This window comes from Gymnoscopelus microlampas, assembly GCF_963454915.1.
Source record: "Gymnoscopelus microlampas genome assembly, chromosome: 9".
Lineage (NCBI taxonomy): Eukaryota > Metazoa > Chordata > Actinopteri > Myctophiformes > Myctophidae > Gymnoscopelus > Gymnoscopelus microlampas.
The window spans coordinates 34,948,048-34,968,720 of NC_139946.1; the positions used below are offsets into that span (position 1 = coordinate 34,948,048).

At 41.4% G+C, this 20,673-nt stretch overlaps 1 protein-coding gene across 2 annotated transcripts in view; it reads right to left on the minus strand.

Moving 5' to 3' along the window:
* lepr (leptin receptor) overlaps positions 1–20,673 on the minus strand; it is a 39,181-nt gene that overhangs the window by 7,736 nt on the left and 10,772 nt on the right. For both annotated transcript variants that reach the window (XM_084067076.1, XM_084067075.1), the window contains 12 exons: positions 19,921–20,066; positions 17,423–17,564; positions 11,763–11,923; positions 11,173–11,272; positions 10,299–10,398; positions 6,492–6,712; positions 5,794–5,951; positions 5,066–5,225; positions 4,608–4,690; positions 4,274–4,487; positions 1,997–2,194; positions 19–102 (listed from right to left, as the gene is read on the minus strand). In XM_084067076.1, coding sequence (XP_083923202.1) covers positions 19–102; positions 1,997–2,194; positions 4,274–4,487; positions 4,608–4,690; positions 5,066–5,225; positions 5,794–5,951; positions 6,492–6,712; positions 10,299–10,398; positions 11,173–11,272; positions 11,763–11,923; positions 17,423–17,564; positions 19,921–20,066 — 1,767 coding nt within the window. The remainder of the gene's footprint in view (positions 1–18; positions 103–1,996; positions 2,195–4,273; positions 4,488–4,607; positions 4,691–5,065; positions 5,226–5,793; positions 5,952–6,491; positions 6,713–10,298; positions 10,399–11,172; positions 11,273–11,762; positions 11,924–17,422; positions 17,565–19,920; positions 20,067–20,673) is intronic.

A 20,673-nucleotide genomic window follows, 5' to 3' on the forward strand; every position in this document is an offset into this window, starting at 1 on the left:
TCAACTGTTGAAGATTACCTGTAGTGAACACTGGCTCCCCCTCTCCATCAGCAAACACTGGATGTAAGGTGAAACCGTACTCTTCTGAACCAAAGAAATCACCTGTGTAATGACAATACAGATTTTTCTTTAAATCATTTGAGAACGTAGTCTGTGTGTGAATACGGTACAGTACAATTTGACTGGAAACATGGGGGACACATGGAATGACTGCTTAAGCTGTTAATGCCTATGGCCTATAGCGAATATAGCTGATCTACAAGCTCACAAGATGATGTGTCACAATGCGAGGTGCTATACGATACGATACGATACGATAATACTTTATTGTCAGTTCACACTGAAATTTGTCTTGCGACCCAGCAGCCATGTATGCAACAATAAACAGTTCACACATTTGACATGACACAAGAAAAACAAAACACAGTACAAAATACATACATAAAGACATACAAAGACAAGAGCAATGTCCACCTCTCAGCCTACCCTTGGCCTATAAATCCTGGTTAAGCCTCAGTGTCGTCTGATGGACAAAGGACCTCTTCAGTTTGACCTTATTGTATGTAGGAACACCGTATCTCCTTCCTGAAGGCAGCAACCTATATTCTCCATACAAAGCATGGCTAGTGTTTGAAGTGATATTCCTTGCCAACCTTATCATACTATCATTATACGTAGTTGTATAGAGCCTCTGAAGTGGCTGTCCAACAATCTTTGAACAAATGTTCAGTTGCTGCAGCAGTTGTGACTTTAAGGCTACAGACAGACATCCATACCAGGTGGCACTACAGTACTGAAGAACACTCATTATAACAGAAGTGAAAAACAAAAGAAGAATCTGTCTACTAGCACCAAAAGATCTCAAACGGCGAAGGAAATAGACTCTTTGCTTTGTCTTCTTACCCACTGATTCAATCTGTTCTTTCCATGACAGAAGGTGGTCAATTACTACTCCTAGGTATATATACGAACATACCTGGTTGATCTGTTCACTATGAATAGTTATGGGGGATCTGTGTATCTCTAGTGGGGCACCAAAAACAATCTCCTCTGTCTTTTTTGTGTTAATGATAAGAGCGTTGTTATCGCTCCACTCCACCACCTTATTTACTCTGTGTTGGTGCAGTCCAGGATCACTGGAACTATCCAAAAGGGAAATCAAAACTGTATCGTCAGAGTACTTTAGAATGTATTGGTCTGTTTTGTCAGTGCGACATTCAGACAGACATTCCTCAGTACGACAGCTGTCAGTATAAAGGGTGAAAAGTACAGCTGAGCTTACGCAACCCTGGGGAGCACCAACATTAGTAGTTAATGCTGCGGAGAGGGTTTTGTTCACTTTCACCCTCTGTACTCTGTTAGTAAGGAAGGAAGCATACCAGTGAATTAAGTATGGATTCAGTTGCAACTGCACCATCTTTGACACCAGAATATCAGACTGTATTGTATTGAAAGCTGAAGAGAAGTCTAAGAACAGCACCCTTGCATAATTCTTATTAGACTTATCTAGGTGTTTTGTAATGAAGTGGACCAGTGTGACAACCGCATCCTCTGTACCGCAACCTTTCTTATAAGCAAACTGACAGGGGTCAAATTTGTCTTTAGTTATACTTACAAGATGTTGCAACAGTATTCTTTCCAGTGATTTCATGGAAAGAATACTGTTGCAATGATGAGCTTGTAGAATAGGGATGCCAGACTAAAAGTGCTTAAATCCATTGCACCCCTCAGGCGTTGACACAAAATGGAACTCATTCTAAAAAATGTATAAATAAAGCCCATTCATACATCTTCAATTAGTGCTTGGACATGAATCACAATTTAGAGTAGACTGACAGATGGATATGATTTGAACATGAATGATGTTTGAGAGAAGAAGTAAAAAATAATCTAAGGATGAGAATATTATTCAGAAGCTACAGTATGTAGTGTTTATCTTCATGCTGCATTTTTACCTGTCAATCTGTACTGTATATAATGAGCCACACTCACTTACCCCTTAGATACAGAGTACGACCAGTGTAGGGCAGTCTGACCCAGCTTTGGCTGTTCTGTCTGTCAGCGTCCTGTAGCCTCAGTGCTGACCACTGGACCACCATGGCTACTGGCACGGAGCTATTATCCATCAAGCTCCAGGACAGAGATGCACAGGTACTGTTGACAATCATCACACAGAAAGATCGCACACAATGGCCTGCAGAATACAAGGAAGGAAGAGAATCGAACAGATTAGGTTGCATTAGATATTTTATGTTATGTACTATATACAGTATACTGTGTATATAGCTATGTATAGAAAATGTGAATAGAATGATCCATGCAATTGACCTATTATTGTAACATTACTAGTGTCCAGTAATGGATGACACTCACATTGCACACTCACAGTGCATTTGAAACATAACAGTGAAATTAAAAACAGTACAAAAGGACAATTACAATGTCAAAGGGTAATGATGTCTTTTGTAGGAGATCTGCACTTATTATCTACAGCTTTGAAAAACAACTTCAGGGTTTTTTGTTGACATTTTGTAAATAGCTAATTCAATTATAATTCTTATTAGCTATTTAACCCATTAAGGCCGGGAACGCATCTGTGTCACTTTAGATTTATTTTGGCTATTTTTGAAAAAACGTGAAAAAATATTGTTCTATATTTTTTGTCAAAAAACTGTTAGGATTTAGAAAACATCTTAAGAATCGGACTCAGGCTTTAATGGGTTAATGAAAATATGACTAAATTAATTAGACAAACTCAGTAAAGAAACATCCCAGCAGTGTACCCACATGTAGTGCTGTTAATAGGATTATCCCTCTTGCTTTTTCTATTAGAGCGCTACAAACAAACTACTTCACCGAGGCTAATGGATGACTCTCCAATGCAGGGCTTTTAACTCCCATAGACACACATTAGTGTCATGCCTTAATGTCTAGTTGTATTCTCGTTTCTCAGTGCCAAATGCCAGGAAAGCATAACCTCTCTATTATGTGCATATTTCACTGCTTACTCCATTAGGCACTGTAGCACAAGGTTGCGGCTAATAACTAATGAAAAATATATATATAATACATATATATATAAATAGCTGCAACGTGGTGATTTGGGGGTTCAAGACAACACTGACTATTTAGAAGTTGAAATTTGAAATTTGTGAGGGGTCTAGACCTTTGACGGTTTTATCATCTGTATTAAAGATAATGAACAGGTTTCATGATGCTTGAACGTATGCTCATTCATGTACATCACCCCCTGTTGTTGATTTATGGTCAAATGACTACAGACATGCATACGCATGCATATCAGCTGTTTATGCATGTCTTTGATGACCCCCCCCTACTGGGTTGTGTGCACTACATCACACCAGTTGTCTGGGATTGCTGGTCTGCACCTTCAAACAGCTTCAAAAACATATTAACCACACATAAAAAACATGATATTGTATGGTGGGGGGTCTTTAATTACAGCCCCCCGTCATGCCAATTGAAGTCATATTTGTAATACACACAACTTCCAGTTGTTGACAATGTAATGTCAACCATTTGGGTCAAGAGGTGCACTCACATCCACAAGTCGGCTATTTCGACAGGTGCTGGATCAGAATAGATAACACTGTAGAGAAGGAGAAGGTCCACACACCGACTTAATGCTCCCAAAAATATTCATTTATTGAGCGGTAAAAACACAACCTTTCGGCCTCTGTGGCCTTCGTCAGGTGTACTGACTACCAATTACCATCTATGGGGAACTTGTTAACTCATTCAATGCCATGCTTATTTTTGGAATTTTGGCTCTGAGTGCCACAGCCAAAATTCATTGTAAAAAAAAAAGTGCTTAGGAAGCGAGATACAGCCTTTTTAAGTTATAGGTTAAACAAGGAGTGGATGGAGCAGCAAATCTTCAAATCATCATATCTTGGGTTCTGAACATGTTTTTCCCAAAAAAAAAAAAAGGTAAAATTATTTGTGCGTGCGTGTGTGTGTGTGTGTGTGTGTGTGTGTGTGTGTCCGTCCGGAGGCATAGACATGATCCTTGGTTAGATGTATCGGCTATAATGTCCATCTCAAACCCACAGGCTACCGGCATGGAAAAACACAGTCACGCCCTCTCCTGGAAGCCCCACCCCACTGTCCCTCTCATTGGCCGCAAACACCCCAGACTGCAGTAGCCCCAACAGGGTTGGTACATTATCTAGAAAGAGGTTTTAAACTCAATCGACTCAATGCATTGTGTGGCGGAGGAGTAGCTAGAGTTGCATAAATAAATATAACTCACGTTTGGGTTGTCTATTCAGAGTCATCTTGATGTTGCTCGTGGAGCTCCCCAGGCTGTTGTAGGCCTTCACAGTCACAGTATGGACCTCCTGGCTCCACTCAAAGCTGTAGGAGGCCACCTGCTCTATCTGCTCACTGGTCACGGTGCCACCGGAGTCCTGGTGCTCAACTACAAGTCCATTGACGCAGTAGGAGTGTCCACCTATGGGGGCATGCTGAAGAAGAAGACCCTTTGAGTTATACGTTTTTAAATTGGGAAAACATATTTTATGATAATTATTATTATTTTAAGGATATTATACTGCCTTTTGACTTCTAATGAATCCCTCATCTACCTTGAAGAGTAGAGTGACGTTGGTTTGGTTTCTGTATGGATCATCCACAAGAACTCTCCAGAAGTCAGGACCGTGCTCAGGAGCTGAAAACATGCAGCATAATGTTATGTCATAATAGCATATTATATAATCTCATATTATACTCCTACACATACACACCATTTACATTATGTGACCTGTTACACTATGTTCAGAGACGGTGATGGAGATGATGTATTAATGATGATGATGTTGTGGGTAGTGGGTAGTGTGTGTGTGTGTGTGTGTGTGTGTGTGTGTGTGTGTGTGTGTGTGTGTGTGTGTGTGTGTGTGTGTGTGTGTGTGTGTGTGTGTGTGTGTGCGTATGTGCGTACTGTACGTGCGTGTGTGTAAATGTCACAGTGGCTGTGAGTGCATTCAGAAATCTGTGCAGGGGAGGGTGAAACTGCCATAGCAGAGGGCCATTTATGTCAGCCTACCTCTGCGATTCTGGGGAGTGGAGTAGACGGATTCCGTCCAGCCACTCCAGTGGCCTGTGCTGCTGGCGGGCATGCAGCGGACCTGCACCACATATACCCTGCACATGTCTGTGACTGAAACCACTACCTCCGCCTGCGCAACACGTGTTGGACTCTGGATCTGTAAGCGGCACATTTTGTTTTCTCAGAACTTCATGATGTAAATATAGAGATGACCACTTCACTGTAATACCCATTTCCTCAATCAATTCATCCAATTAAGCTTCTCAAATGAGAAATTGCTTTGAGGAGAATGATTCAAGAGAAAGTTTCAGAGAATATTTCCACAAAACCATTACAATCAAACGATGGCAATTCGAAGTAATACCTGCTAAGGGTCAGGGTGAACATTAGATGCCAAATTTAGGAACTCATTTATGTGGATAGTCATTTCGCAGAACCAGCTGAGTACCTGTACTGTCTACTTGCTTAGTGTTTTGTTTGTTTGCTTCTTTCTGGAAGGCTCAATTAATTATTTGCTTGTTTCCTTCCTGTTTCTTGAATATTGGCCAAATTCGCTTCTTAGTATTTCATTAGCTGTTTAGACAGTAGAATGACAACAGTCCCAGGGAAGGAGAGCTAACTGTGACAGACGTCATGTCTCACGTTGCAGGTTGGTGAATTAACTCTTCTCCTGGTTCTGTGGAGAAAAGAAAAAAAAGTCTAATAATTATCCATAAATATATTACCTTCCTCCACTCTGGCTGGGCCCTCACAGTGGAGGTGGAGTGATACCGGAACTGGCACTGGACACCTTCCACGGGCAGAGATGGAGGCTCCCATGTTACCAACAGTGCCCCACTAGCCTGCGTCACTGCCTTCACATTAGATGGAATGTGAGGTTTCACTGCAGGGAAGACAGGATGGGAGATGACCAAAGCATAAGAACTGGTAGAACTGGTATGTGCTTTTAATCTAACAAAGAACTCAGAATAGAATAGTCCTTTGATACATTATTAAGTAACAGAATATTGGCGGTTTATGTGTAAAGGCCCTGAGACTTTGTCCTTGCTAGTCTGGAGTGCGCTTGGAATTCGCCCATCATCAGACTTCCTTTCATCTATGATAGTTTTATTATATTGCACGCACCTATTCACCACCTGGATTGGAGTTGTCACCATGTGAACTCTAAACGAGGGCATTCAGAAAATGTTGTTCTTTGAACAGAATATTGATATTGGACTTGTACTCTTCTTTAAACAAGGACATTTTGTTAGCTGGTTTATTTTCAATTCTGGTGAGTGATTCGGCAGATCACATCTGATGAAAGCATCCACTTTAGTATGTCAACTCTAGTCCTTGATTATTTGTCTGTCCTTCCGCCTACTTCCATCTCTTTCTCACATACAGAGCACAGACAACATCCATGGGGGTGTGTGCTCCTCACCGTGGTCTGTGGGTGAGACGTAGATGGGTCTGGACCTGACGGGGCCCAGCGGAGAGTGCAGCTCCAGCCACAACTTATAGCAATTCATCCTCAGAGGCTCTATTTTGCAGCTCCGTACCCTCTCCCCCAGCCTGCCTGAGCACACCGACGCGCCCATTTCTCCCACTTCCTCCCCGGCTCTCTCCCTCTCCTCCATTACATCACATGGAAGGTCGGCCCACCTGTAAACGGAAGGAATGTGGATGTGAATGAATGGAGAGTAAACTTAAAACTGAGGCAAGCTGGTGACTCAGTACTGTGAGGAACAGGGACACACCCTTTCCTTGCTATGCTGTCGCAAGGGTTTGGATGCAGTTCAAAACCCCTTGGCACATGGAATTGTCCTATTAGCTTTCACGCACGCACGCACGCACGCACGCACGCACGCACGCACGCACGCACACACACACACACACACACACACACACACACACACACACACAGTTTAATATAATTCATAATAATGGGAGATGAGGAGGGTGAGAACAGCCAACACCGCTGTCCCAAATCCCTCTGGGCTAGACATGAGTAGCCTGGTAAACCCTCCCTCCGGAAATCTCATTTCCATTTGATTTCAGGAAGGAGTCTGATCTGAAACGCCTTTCTGCAATAATCGCTGTGGGCTGGAGTTGGGCGGGAGTAATACCGTTGACTGACAACCCCTTCAACCAATGATCGTTTTTCCCCTTCAGCCAATGAGCAGTTCATTTTGACGAGCTCCAGACTATGTGACGCAACGGGACTTTTGGGACGGCCATGCCGAAAATAGGTTGCCTTATTGGGATACATGCGTGTCACTCCCCACCCCTGCCGGTTCTCTAAATTTATATTTTTAAATAGGCTCTGTCATGATTAATTGACCACATATATGAAGTTAAACAACTAAATTCTATCCAAACGATATGTTAATAGTAAATTCCGTGCCTCAAAAAAGAAGTTTGAGACCGTTTTAAGAACGAAACTAAGAAGTGACGGCACTCGGACAACAACAATGGCTGCCGTTCGTCTTTTGTCGGCGGCTCTCAGGCTGCACTCGGGTTCATTCGGGCTCACTCGAACTCGCCACCTGATTGGCCAACTGTCTCTGTCAATCACAGAACAATGAGCGACGACGCTGATAGGCTCGTCGGCTCGGCGAGCAGAGCGATTATTGGAGAAAGGCGTTTCAGACCAGACTCCTTCCTGAAATCAAATGGAAATGAGATTTCCGGAGGGAGGGTTTACCAGGCTAAGACATGAGTACACACACAAAAATGTTGTCTGTTCAGTGGTTCTTTGGGATGGATGTTCTTTAGACGTTCTGTAATGGTTCTTCAGCTTAGATTAGGCACCTCTAATGTTTCTATATACTGTAGCACCATTTTACAAAAGGTGTTATACAGAACCTTTAAGATATGTGCTGTATAGCACCAAAAGTGGTTCCCCCTATGATGTGAGCAAAATAACCACTTGTAGTGCTATTCAACACCATTTGTGCAGTACCCTAACATCATCTCATGAACCCATTCAATCGAAATGTCATTTTAGATTTTTAGCTATAGTCATTATTTTATAATTTGGCTATTCAGAAATAGCAGATCTACAAGCTCATAGTGTGGCACTCTGTGCTTTTTTTATCGTGAAAATGTGTGAAAATCTTTGAATATATATATATTTTAAAGTGAACATTTTTAACTCAAGCTCACAAGCTCGTAGATTGTAGATCTGTTTATAGCTTGTAGATCTGCTATTTTTGAAGAGCCAAAGCATAAAATAATGGTTTAAAGTGGTTACACAGATGCGTTCCCTGTTTTAATGGGTTAAGGAACCACCTGGGAACCGGAAGGATCTCGGTCAAAGAGACCTTGAGAAAAACACTCAAATCTTAATTGCTCCTGACGAGCAATTAAGGATGGCGCCCTCCGGTTGTGTCTCTGCCATCTGTGAGTGGATGTGTGTGTGAATGGGTAAAAAAGGCATGTTTAACCCATTCAATCTGGTAACGCATCTACAAATGTCTTCTAAATCCTAACAGTGGAAACCGTATGTTGCTATAATATCAGTGGTTCTCAAACTTTTTTCAAGGACCCACAAAATTATATGTATTTGGCCGCGGACCCCCATCTCAAAATATTTTGTTCCAGGGACCCCCCCCCCCCGCCGCCCCAGAAGCAAAGATTTGAGTTACAAATGTTCTCTTTAAAAATATATATATTCAAATATTTGCACAAATGTTCATGATTTTTCAGAAATGGCAGATTTACAAGCTCATAGCGTGGCACTCGGTGCCGCACTATGAGCTTGTATAGCTGCTATTTTTGAATAGCCAAAGCATAAAATAATGGCTATAGCTAAAATCTCAAATAAAACAGATGCGTTCCCGGATTGAATGGGTTAAAAGGAAAGGGTCAGACCCAGAAAAGCACCCAGTTTTCACTCAAGTTTATAATCCATCATTTGCCATTCCATTCAAAATGTTTTCCTTTGTCCAGCCTTAACCAGTGTGCATTACGCGAGGCACAAAATGTGAAGCGTTTGAGTTGTTGGAAGACTAGATAAGAAACCAATTACCAGTCATTCCTCTCATGCTTTCCCTCAGGTCAGGTCAGTACATTTGGGATAGTTCACCCCCAAAATGACTTGTCGATTAGTCACCCCATGGAAACTTGAATTCATGGATAGTTTTTTTCCAGCCAATGATTCGATGAATCCGGTAGGAGACACAAAGAGTCTCCTTTGTGTCTCCTACCGGAACCGCTGCCTACCCGTCCGCTGGTCATCAAATTATTGGCTTAGGAATGCGACAAAAACAAAAAGAAATCCATAAATTCAAGTCTCCATGGGGAGGGAGACTAATCGATAGAAAAAAAGTAATCTTTTGGGTGAACTATCCCTTTAAATATACTGTAGATTTGTCTCAGGGGAGGTTTGAGATCTCTTTTCTGATCTCAGAAGATCAGAGAGACTAATTTATTGATATCCTAATTGACAAAATGCATAAACATATAATTTGTAGTACATATCTGTCAAAAGGATAAAGCTCGAGAGCTTATTTCCAATGTGGTCCATTGAGTGTAAGTGTGTGTAAACTGAGTGCCAAGAGTTGTGTAAATATAGTTAAAGTACGCTAATAAGTAAAATATATTTTTTACTTTTCAATTATAAATTGTCAAAAAGCTGATGGGGGTACTGGGTTAAGATGGGATCATGAAAAAGAATACTGTAGAACCTGCACACTCCCATGCTCCAATACGTTTTAATCAAAAAGAAAATAAGTCCGCGCAGACAGCTGTATGCTCCGAATATTTCTTATTCGGAGCATACAGTTGTCTGTGCGGACTTGGTCCTGCACCAGCGCCGTCCTGGATGTGCATAACAATTGTTTGGGCCAATACATTTTAATGACAACGTTTCAAGCATGGCCTCTTCAAATCAATACCTTCCGCTTTGCCCACCACATCGCTGCAGTAAAAAAAACACCAGTGAAACTCTGATTCCTTGTATTACACTCCATACAGTCTTTCTCCAAATGGAGCTGTCAAAATGTAGTTATTAAAATGTATGAGCTTGCGAGTGTGTAGTCTCTATTCTTTTTCCAAATATAAAGTGGTGACATCACTTATTACGAAAAAAACAAAACAACAACAACTAACCCTAACCCTAACCTTAGTGGGGGAACATAGAACCCGGGGAACATAGGGATGACCCCACCCTAACCCTACCCCGCCCTAACCATAGCACCAGGTAGGTAAGTGTACAGCTATATGCGTGAATTTAAACTGTCTTTACCTGGATTGGAAAGTGAGCTTAGTCCACTGTGTGTTTTCCCAGCTGCAGGTCATAGCATCAATGTCACCGTTGGTCTGACAGCTGATATCAATGGCTGCACCTGAGAGACACAGAGGGAGAGACACCCTGTGGTCAGGAAAGCTGAGCAGCAGCAGCAACGTGTGGTGTCCCAGTTGACTTCCTTAGAAAAACATTTGTGTTTGGCTACCTTGGTTCAGAGTTCAACTGCTGCTTTGCTGTCACAAGTCTGTCTTGTATCCTTCCTGTCACTTGTCCACTCATCAAAAAAAAAAAAGGAAGGAGGCGCACTAACTACTTTAACATTGCCGTTTCACTAGAACTAGATATTTATTTATATTTATTGATATGGTATCATATGATATGCATGATATGGATCAATATGGCGCAATACATTACAAGATATCATACAAGTGACTGACATAATAATGATCTAACTGCACTAAATCAAATACTGTACAATATACAAATGTGTGGTTCCAAACAAGATGAGCAATGCAGCTGCAATTTAACATGAAATCATATTACAGCTTTTATAGATCAACTGAGCCACTACCCTATAGTATACTCAATGCTTTCACACTGCACTGGCTGGCCGTTAACGTTTCTCCCCAGAGTTACATGTAAACAACCAGTTTCACACACTAATATTATTTATAACCAATATGCCATTCGGCATTCACACCATAATATAGCGTTGTGAGCTTGTAGATTGGCTTGTGGGTCAGCTTGTAGGCTGCCACTTTTGCGCAACACTGTTCTGTTGTAAGTGCATTTATTTACAAAAAACAATTAATGTGGAGATACAAGGTTTCTTCGTGATATTCTATATCATCGCTGGTTCATGAGCACTCACCTTCAACATAGATCAGGCTGTAAGGGATGTTCCATTCCTGGGTACACTGCAGGAGATCATACATCCTCTTCTGTGATGGACGCATGGTGACCTGGCTCACCTGGGTAAATTGGACAGGGATCACTCCAGATGAGTGCTGCATGCAGAGTTCAATTTGCTTGGGGCGATGGGGGGGAATCCATGTCTTTGCTTTTGATAATCCCCCCCTCTGCTCATGAATTTTTTATTGCCGGCAGAGTTTGTTTTATCCCTGCTTCTGTTCAGGCTGAATTAATAAGCATTTCCTTTTGGGAACTGTAGACTGTCTGATACACATTAAACCTGGCATCCATATTTCGGGATATACTGTATATCTTTTAATTTTGCTCAATAATAGCAGATCTCTCCAAGCTCAGGTCGCATTGCAACGCATTGTAACTTGTAGATCTGCTATTTTCACTATTTGCCATATGAAGTAGTAAATAAGGCTTAAGTGATTAAGAAAATAAGAACATTTGTTTTCTTTTTTTACAAATCGAACCCTGGCTGCATGCATTGTTCTGGCTAAATGTATGTTGCTAAAGAAAATAAGTTGTTGTTACTGTATTTACCCGTCGGTTGAGCAGACTAGACTGGCTGTGGGGAAGCTGATGATTGAAGTTGAGAATCCACACGGCCATGCTGGCGTTGGTGTCAAGGTCGTTGAACACACAATACACCGTCACATTCTCCCCTGCCCTCACCACCACCTTCTCTGGGATGTAGCTCACAGCTGAGGGAAAAAGGAAAAAAAACTCCCTAAATGTTTCTAGCTTATTTATGCGTATCTTTAACAATTGAGTAAACAGTACAATGTACAACACAATGTTTCTACTGTATATGGTACAAAGTCTTGACATAATGCAAAGATCCTAGTGATTAAACCATCTAAATTGCTATTGTTTATGTTGCTGTTTTGAATCTGGTCACGACTGTCGGATGATTTGAGCTCCAGGGCTGCTGTCTAAATGCTCCAAAAACACTAACCCACTAATTAGTCGCCATAGAAACCACCGTCTACATAGTGCAAAGGAGCATGACTAATTTGCACATCAGAGAGTATCTCGCTGTTTTTCTTTGATTCCTTGAAGTGGACCTCACTGTTCTTCTTTGAATTCTTTATTGGATGACAAGCATTAACTCAAAAGTAAATTGGCCTTTTATCTTGTGTCAGTATACTGCTTCTCTTCAATTACATAACTGTAAAGTCGCTTGAAATGCTCATGCTCTGTAGGCGTTTTTTCTGAGAAACCATGTGTTGAAAAGAAAAAAAGTGAGTGGGTGTTAAACAGTGTTAAAACTTCATAATCCTTAGAGCTGTTACCTCAACATCAGCTATCAAGGTGTGTTCATTCTGTGGTCTTGGTTTGTTTATGAAGCATGAAGTGTGTAAGGTGTGACGGCCTGTCCACCAGCATGTTTGTCTGACATGTCTGACGCTCTTACTTGCGTTCATCAGGTAGCTGATGAGTTCATGGTCTGCAGCTGGGTGGAGGCCTTTAAACGGGGACAAAGGCTGTGGTTCTTTCTGGGCAGAGTGCCCTTTTGTTTAGTTGGTTGTTTCTCCCCAACATTTCTATCTCAGAGTTGATCACTCATCCAACGCTGACACTGACACATCATTCAATAGTTAAGATGTATTGTCTTATTATTTCTGATAACATCTACACTATTCTATTCTAAACTATTCTTTACTGTGTGGACTCCCCTCTTGTTTCGACCCTTTAATGAGCAGTCGTAACAAATGAGGCCTGGTCCAAATGTGAACATAGTGTGGTGCAAATCTTAGATTGTAACCGGTTTTGGCAAAGATGAATACACTACTAGACAATGTTTTGAGACATGGTCCAGTTGATTGGGGTTGGTTAATGTTTGGTTGACCTTTGTTTGTGTTTACAACGGATTGGAGGAGTTTTATTTTGCTGGTTACACTGGAACAGGGAGTTACCAATCATCCAAAAAGGATGAGTGGTAAGTGCTTTCCCCATGTGATGTACAATCGTGGGGATGATTACGGCCTAGTGGTTAAGCCAGCTTGGCAGAGGCAATGCTTCCTCATCAGGTGGACTCGTTGATTTGTTATTTTCTAGGTGGTTTCTTATTTTTGTATGTATTCCGCGTGGTTAGTAGCGGTTGTCGGGGGCCAACAGCCATAGCATTGGCTTGGGCCTTTAGCCATCCCCACTTTTTTACTCTGTAAACCTGTGATATGACAATTTTTTATTCTGATTCTGATATACAGTAGGTGTGCAAAGTACCCACCACATACTTAGACTAGGTGTGAGTTAACTGTTCAAACACCCTTTGACAACATTTATAAAACATATTTGTGAGAATGCCAAATGTTTATGACAGTGTATTTTCACATTACTTGAATACCCAACCCAAATGATCTGTTATCCTGCCTTTAACCCATTAAAACCAGGAAAGCATCTGTGTCATTTTAGATTTTAGGGTTGGCTATTCAAAAATGGCAGATACACAAGCTCACAGCGAGCTTGTACATCTGCTATTTTTGAACATTTTAGAAAAATCTGAGAGAACTACCGATTTAGAAGGCATTAATGGTCTTAATGGGTTGAGACAGGTAGCTAAGGATTTCATGGTCTGCAGTTGGGTGGAGGCCTTTAATGCACGGTCACACAACGCTTCCCCATTGGTGAACTTTGACCGGGCATCAACCAATAGGAAAGAAGTGCCGTGGTTTGACCACACGTGGCAGGTATTTTGCTTGTAGTTTTACCAAATATGGTTAATGTATTAAAGGGATATTTCATTGTTAAAATGTGGGTCATTTTATCGTCAACTTGTGAGCCCCCCAGACAGTTTTTAAGCTTGATTCAGTATTTAGATATTTGATGTGAATTTTATCAGACACGCCCCCTTCCTATACGAACCCATTATAAACTCAAATTTTAACATGTTAGATACATCAAAAACTTGGTTCTGGTGACTCACCCAGCCCTCCTAATACGTGAGGGGGGCGTGTTTTTTTGATTACTTTTTCCATTTATCTTTTTTATTGTATTGATTTTTATTTTTTTTCAAAAAAATGCTAGATCCCGCGAGTTTGTTGCTGGAACAGAGAAAGATCAATAATAGAGTTGATTTTATCCTGATTTGTCTCTCTGAAAATGTTTGTATGAAAATCTTCTTGGGAAGAAGTCTTTGAGTCTTTGAAGTTTTTGGCGATTGGATCCTATATTTAGTTCAGTGACCGTCGTTCAGAAGCTGTGTTCATGTTCACTCTTCCATTGGAAATAATAGACTCCAACCTGCTTCCGGTCTCCTAAAAAGGCGTCCGCCTACTTCACGCAGATACGGGAAGTAAACCGGAGATGGTGAGTCTTGCTATTTTCGTCTTGGGTTTTACTTCAGTGAGCCAACCACGCCAACATAAGTCAAACAAACTTACACACCAGAAAACCGGCACTGCCCACGACCCGCAAGGCAACATGGGATATTGACACGTCTGATGCCACGGCATGTGTTGGCTCACAATGCTTCTGATGCAGATGTGTGACCTCCACATCTGTGTGACAGATGTGGAGGACCCCTCAAGGACCCCTGGGTCAGGTGTCCTTGAGGGGGTCCCAGGGGGGGTCCCCAGCTAAATGACTGGTAACTCTCAGAGTTATGGGGGGTACATGGCCCTAATGCATAGTAAACTGGGGGTCCTATAATGAAAGTGAATCACTGCCATTCAGTACCCTAGGCTCTTGAGTTCTTTCTCTCCTCTGTGCAGGGTGCCCTTTAGGTTTGGTTATTTGCTTCTCGTCGTGCATTTCTATCTCACCATTGCTCACTCGTCCAACACTCTTCCCTCTTCACACTGACTTACTGATGCCACTCATCATTCAAAAGCTGATTATTTTGTTTATTTCTAATGAAGTCTCTTACTATATGGACTCTCCTCTTTATTGCAACCCCTAATGAGCAGTCGTGACACAGGCATGTACTGTCTGTCCATCTTATCTCTGGAAAGCTCACCTCCATCAGATGAGTCAAACTTAACTCCCACCTCAGTGTGTGCGTTGCCATGCCTCACCTCATTAAATTCTTAACCTCTGCATCGACTAGTCATCATGTGAAACATACACAAATCTGTACTGTATCATCTTGCTGCACCACAATGACTCAAACGGACTACGGCCGGGAGTGACTTGGTGCAGATCCAACACACACACGCACGCACGCACGCACGCACGCACGCACGCACGCACGCACGCACGCACACACACACACACACACACACACACACACACACACACACACACACACACACACACACACACACACACACACACACACACACACACACACACACACACACACACACACACACACACACACACACACACACACACACACACACACACACACACAGGTAAGATGCCAGTCAAGGCTGCATCAGAGGCGCAACGATAGGGGATACTCCCTTTTTTGACTGATAGCCTAAATGTCCTAAATTGTGATCAACAAGCAAAAAGGGCACAAACCAATGTTGCGGAGGTGCTGACCACGGTGCAGAAGACTTCAAATAAAGCAAGAGACCACACTCCTCGCAGCCACGATACAAATAGTATCATAGTATATTGTCTGGTGATGACATTAACCAATAAAACAGTGATAAAAACTGTTTGGTATTTCATCCAAGAATAAAAGGTTAACCCTTGACCCAATTTGTAGTTTCTGTAGATGTAAAACAACTCAATAAGTCAGGAAGATTAGAGGTTAAAGATGCAAAAGTCCAAGTCACTCTTCATTTCAAAAAACTTTAAAAGCATTTTATAAAGAATGTTCCTAGATGAGTTAGAAAAATAAAAGATTTTTAAAAGTGTTTCAAAGAATAGTGCATTGGACTTTTACCCCATACCAAGAGGACCTTATTTTGAGTAAATTTGACACTTTGCACTATTTTTGCATAACTTGTTTTTTTCTTCATTATTAAGAGAGGTGTTTTAATTCGTATTTTTCTTTTAAATTAGCTATAAACTAACTCTGATACGGAACATTAAATTGTAACTTTAATGTTTAAAACTGTACATGGTACCCTAAAAATAAAATACATTAAAATGTAAAATGTAAAAAATATCTATATTATGACTGACCTCTGATTCAGACCTTATTGATCTTTGCCCTATACTGGAATGAGTTCTTTGTGAAACGGCTGGGGCCAGTTTTATCGTTTAGCATCGACATGCCATTAAATCTACCCGAGAGATAATGAAGGTCAATGGGTGAATCCTACACAGTCATAAATAATGGAACGCCTCGTCTCTGGACGTAGTAGAAAACTAGAAAATTGTGCTCAGAGGAGCACAGATCTCCACCAGGACGGGTTGCCTATCAAGGGCTGTCAGTCGTGGGGTGTAGCCATCAGGACATGAGGAAGCTGCTTTTCACGCTGTACTGATCAGTCTCGAAGTGTCTGAGATTCCTCACCGACAGACGCACGGACAGGGTCAAAAGCATAATGGGTCTTTAAATCGCCCCCCGGACGCTCAGTCCAAAAAAGATGCTACAGTGTACAGACAGCGTGGAAGGCAACACGAATTCATGAATGCCTTATACAGTATAATACCCAAAGCCGTATTTTTAAGAATGCCAACGAGCTGAAGGCTGTGATTTTAAGGGGATCCATTGAATGGCAGCTGTGACTCATTCCATTGTGTCACTGTGTCTACTATTTTGGTTGAGCAATCTAAAGGCCATACAGGCTTGCCGATTATGAAAAGGGCTCTGTTGAATAGAACAGAATCTTTGCTAGAATTATGTTTTTCTACCTTTTTTGCAAGAATGAAAGTCTACTCAGGTAATATGTCGCTCACAATTAGACTATCCATGACGGAGAAGCAGAGACAATACTGATTTTCTGGATGAAAAATAGAATTGCTGTCAAACTACTGACAGGGATTTTATTTGTAGTTATTTTAACAATTGTCCGGCTGATTCTAATACCGTAATTCCCCAGCATATGGACATGGTACAATGGACTTGGTTAATACTGACCCTAGACAAACAATTATAACGTAGCATATAATGATAGTATCACTCCACTTAAAATGGTGGAGGTCTGGCAAAGAGAAAGCTCCATGGAGAACTTTGTTGTAATGAAATTGTAATTGCACAAATCCTTCTCCCCATGCCCTCCAGACAGAGGAGCAGCATAGTAGCAATACACATGGAATGGGTATAAATGTAGGCACAGTAAGGCCGATGTTCTTCTTACTGTCAAGGTAGATATGATAGGGTTGGCTCCAGTCGCTCCAGACGCGAGGCTGACCAGGACTTGAGCAGCGAGCCTGAAGGGTGTAGTTCAGCCTGGGCTTCAAGTCCAGAGGCACGCTGGATTCTCCCGACACATACACAAACTGTGGAAAGCAGAGAAATAAACACACACACAACAAGACTTTTACTACTTTACTAAGGCAGTTAAGCAAGTTTCCAAGATCTTTGAAATGATAAGAGCATTATCACACAAAGCATTCTTTCCCCAACTGCCACTGCCTTTTTTTCACCCACAATTCTATGGGTTCGAGCCACAAGACACTAAGAAGGCAGCCGTTCCTTTAAAAGCGATGCGCTCAGCCGCTAATTTGGCAGAGTGGAGAACTTTCAAAAGGTGAAAACAGCGGAAGTTTTTCAGATAAGCTCAAATGACCTTAATCACTTTTTAACAGCTGACCAATCATGACGGAGAAAATGCTGCTCAGGAGGCGGGCTATTTCCCAAAATACCACTAGAGATGGAGACAGAGGAAGTGAAATTACCTGTTGATAAATGCAGTAAGCTCTGACCACTGCAGAAGCACTCTCCCTACATCTTTATTGCCCGTCTCCAAAGCCAAAGCTAAGCAGCCTCCTACTCACCATGGTTAATTGTAAAAAAAAGAAAATAATAATAAAGTGTACACATGTGTGGCTAGTGGTTATGGATTGAGTCGCTAGGACCGCAATTAAAATCATTTCAGCTGTCTGTTGCAATATGCGTGGTTTTTCATGTTGGCAGGAAATGAACTCCAGGCAGCATTTTTCCACTCAGAAAGCGCAACTGGGGAACAATGCCTTAATCAATATTCATCACTGAACATCACCTACATTTAAAGCTGTGATTAATGGAGTTCTATTGAATAGTTCTAATAGCAAGCTGGCAACTCTTATTACAGTCTTTTTACTCCTATAGTGACATTACAAAGCAGACTGTGAACAAGCCATGCTGAGTGAACAAATCCTGTGTGGCAATTACGTCAGCTGGTAGTGGGAAAGCAAATATTGAACATTTGCCCGCACAGGCAAACGGCTGGCGTCACAAGAATTGTTCTGGCCAAGTCAGGGCAATAAATCTTGCCGTGCGTGTCAAACTACAGGTATCTTGTGTGGGATCCCTCAATACCACAATAATGATACCAAGCAAGACATTAGCACACACAGTATACCTTTGTGACGTCAGTTCTTTCTTAGAAAAATCATAGCTTTTCCAAAAACATGTAGCCCTTTGCAAATTTCATTTATTCTGCCAGTATTCTTCTCTGGCCTTATGTGCCACAAGGCACGAAGTGGATAGGTAACAGGTAATTCTTCTCTGTACACCTGCTATGTTACTCAAAGTCAGAGGCAGGGCTGCTGTGATTAGCCTCAGTGTCCTTGTTCCTAAAATATTGATTAATATTGAACATTTTAAGGCGTCATTAAATGGCTTTATTTCTCAAGTTTTTGCTAAGTTTAGCTCAGGTGAGTTTTTGTTTGACCAATCACTGTGTCAGCCGACAGTCTCGTTCCCTCCGGGCTATGGGGTCGATGGACTCTACACACTGCACTGATCAGACAGCACAGGCAGAGGCACTCACCTCCATGTTTTCAGATACATATTTTTATGTTTAGTTTAAAACGAGTAATGCACCGTCTGGCCGTCATCTTGAGTTAGATAAAGAACGTAGCAGCCAAGGGTGTCTTCCTAATTACACTCTGGTGTGAGTGGAGGAATACAAGCTATGGGAATTGATTTATATTCATAAGGGTCTATCTATGTCATCACGCACACGCAGTATGTTTGCATTTACATGAAGTCATTAAAAATCGACTTTTAGGGACTTTTGACATAAGAATACACAAAAAGTGTTTTTTCAATTTGTTTGGCATCTAATGATAGATATGTCCTCATTATGACCGAGGGTATGCTCTTAACGTATGAAAAACATATTTTTCATTTCACCACGTCTTTAAATGTCAATTTAATTGTGGAAACATATATTATAATATACAATTATGCAATAAAAGGTGCAACCCTAATAGACCCAAGGAGTAAGAATAATGTATTTGATTGTCATACCGTCCCCACTGCTTTTAATGTACATCTGAAATGGACAGTAGAAAAATGTATTAAGGTTACACAACGTTTCGACCGCTAAGGGTCTTCATCAGGTCTGACCTGATAGCGGTTGAAACGTTGTGTAACCTCAATAAATGTTTCTACTGGGAGCTTAAGAGTGCGGACTTCCCTTCCTTTTCTCTAATGTACGTATTGTTGTTCAGCACCTGATTACGTTTTTTGGGGGATGTGCGTGCTTCCCTCTGGACTCTATTTATAAACCGGTAGTTATACACACCTCACAGACAGAGGTGCAGGGCTACAATACTCTTGCTCTGACCCATTTCCATGGGCCACTCATGAGAGTGAATCCTATACCATTATGGTGTTGTGTTTGCCCAGAGCCCTGTGAGTGGTTACCTGCCAGACTGGGGTGCTGTTGGAATTGTATCGGACCTCACAGCTCAATGGGCCGGTGCCAAAGTGTGTGAGGTCAGTCCAGCTCAAAAACAGCTGGCCTTCAATCGTCTGAGCATGTGTCAAATTTACAGGAGGACTTGGTTTCGCTGTAAAATGCAAGCATATACACAGACAAACATACACAGAGAATTACCCCTCAGACAGTATGAATAACAAATCAATAAGTACTAACCAACAACTCAAGCACAAACCAGTTGACAACAACACTAATACCACTCCATATTATTTAATATATGGCATGGCTTTCAAATCCTATGGAATATTAAAATATACACAAAAAGAACAGTGGATGAGGTTTGTAGGCAATTTTGTGGCCTTACTGTAGGTTCATACCAACTCTATATTCTCTTTTAGGATCTAGGTCATTTCCTATCTGTGATAATAAATGACATTTGCTTGCCCTTAATTCGTTTTTTCTGATATAATGAAGATTGATATCTGGTTGGTCCTCATGCCTGGAATGTCCATACTTCATATCTGAATGAATCATACACTGATTCATTCCAGCCCAGAGGCAGAGTTGATGGAAAATACACTGTAATGTATTATTTAGTTTCTGTGCTTGCCAATCTTTCTCATTTCCTTTGGTCCTTTGAGCTTTCCATTTATATAAAATTCCTGCGCTGATAAGACAAGGCCACAAATCTACGGATTTAAGTACTGCCAATAATAAGAGACACAATTATGGAGACA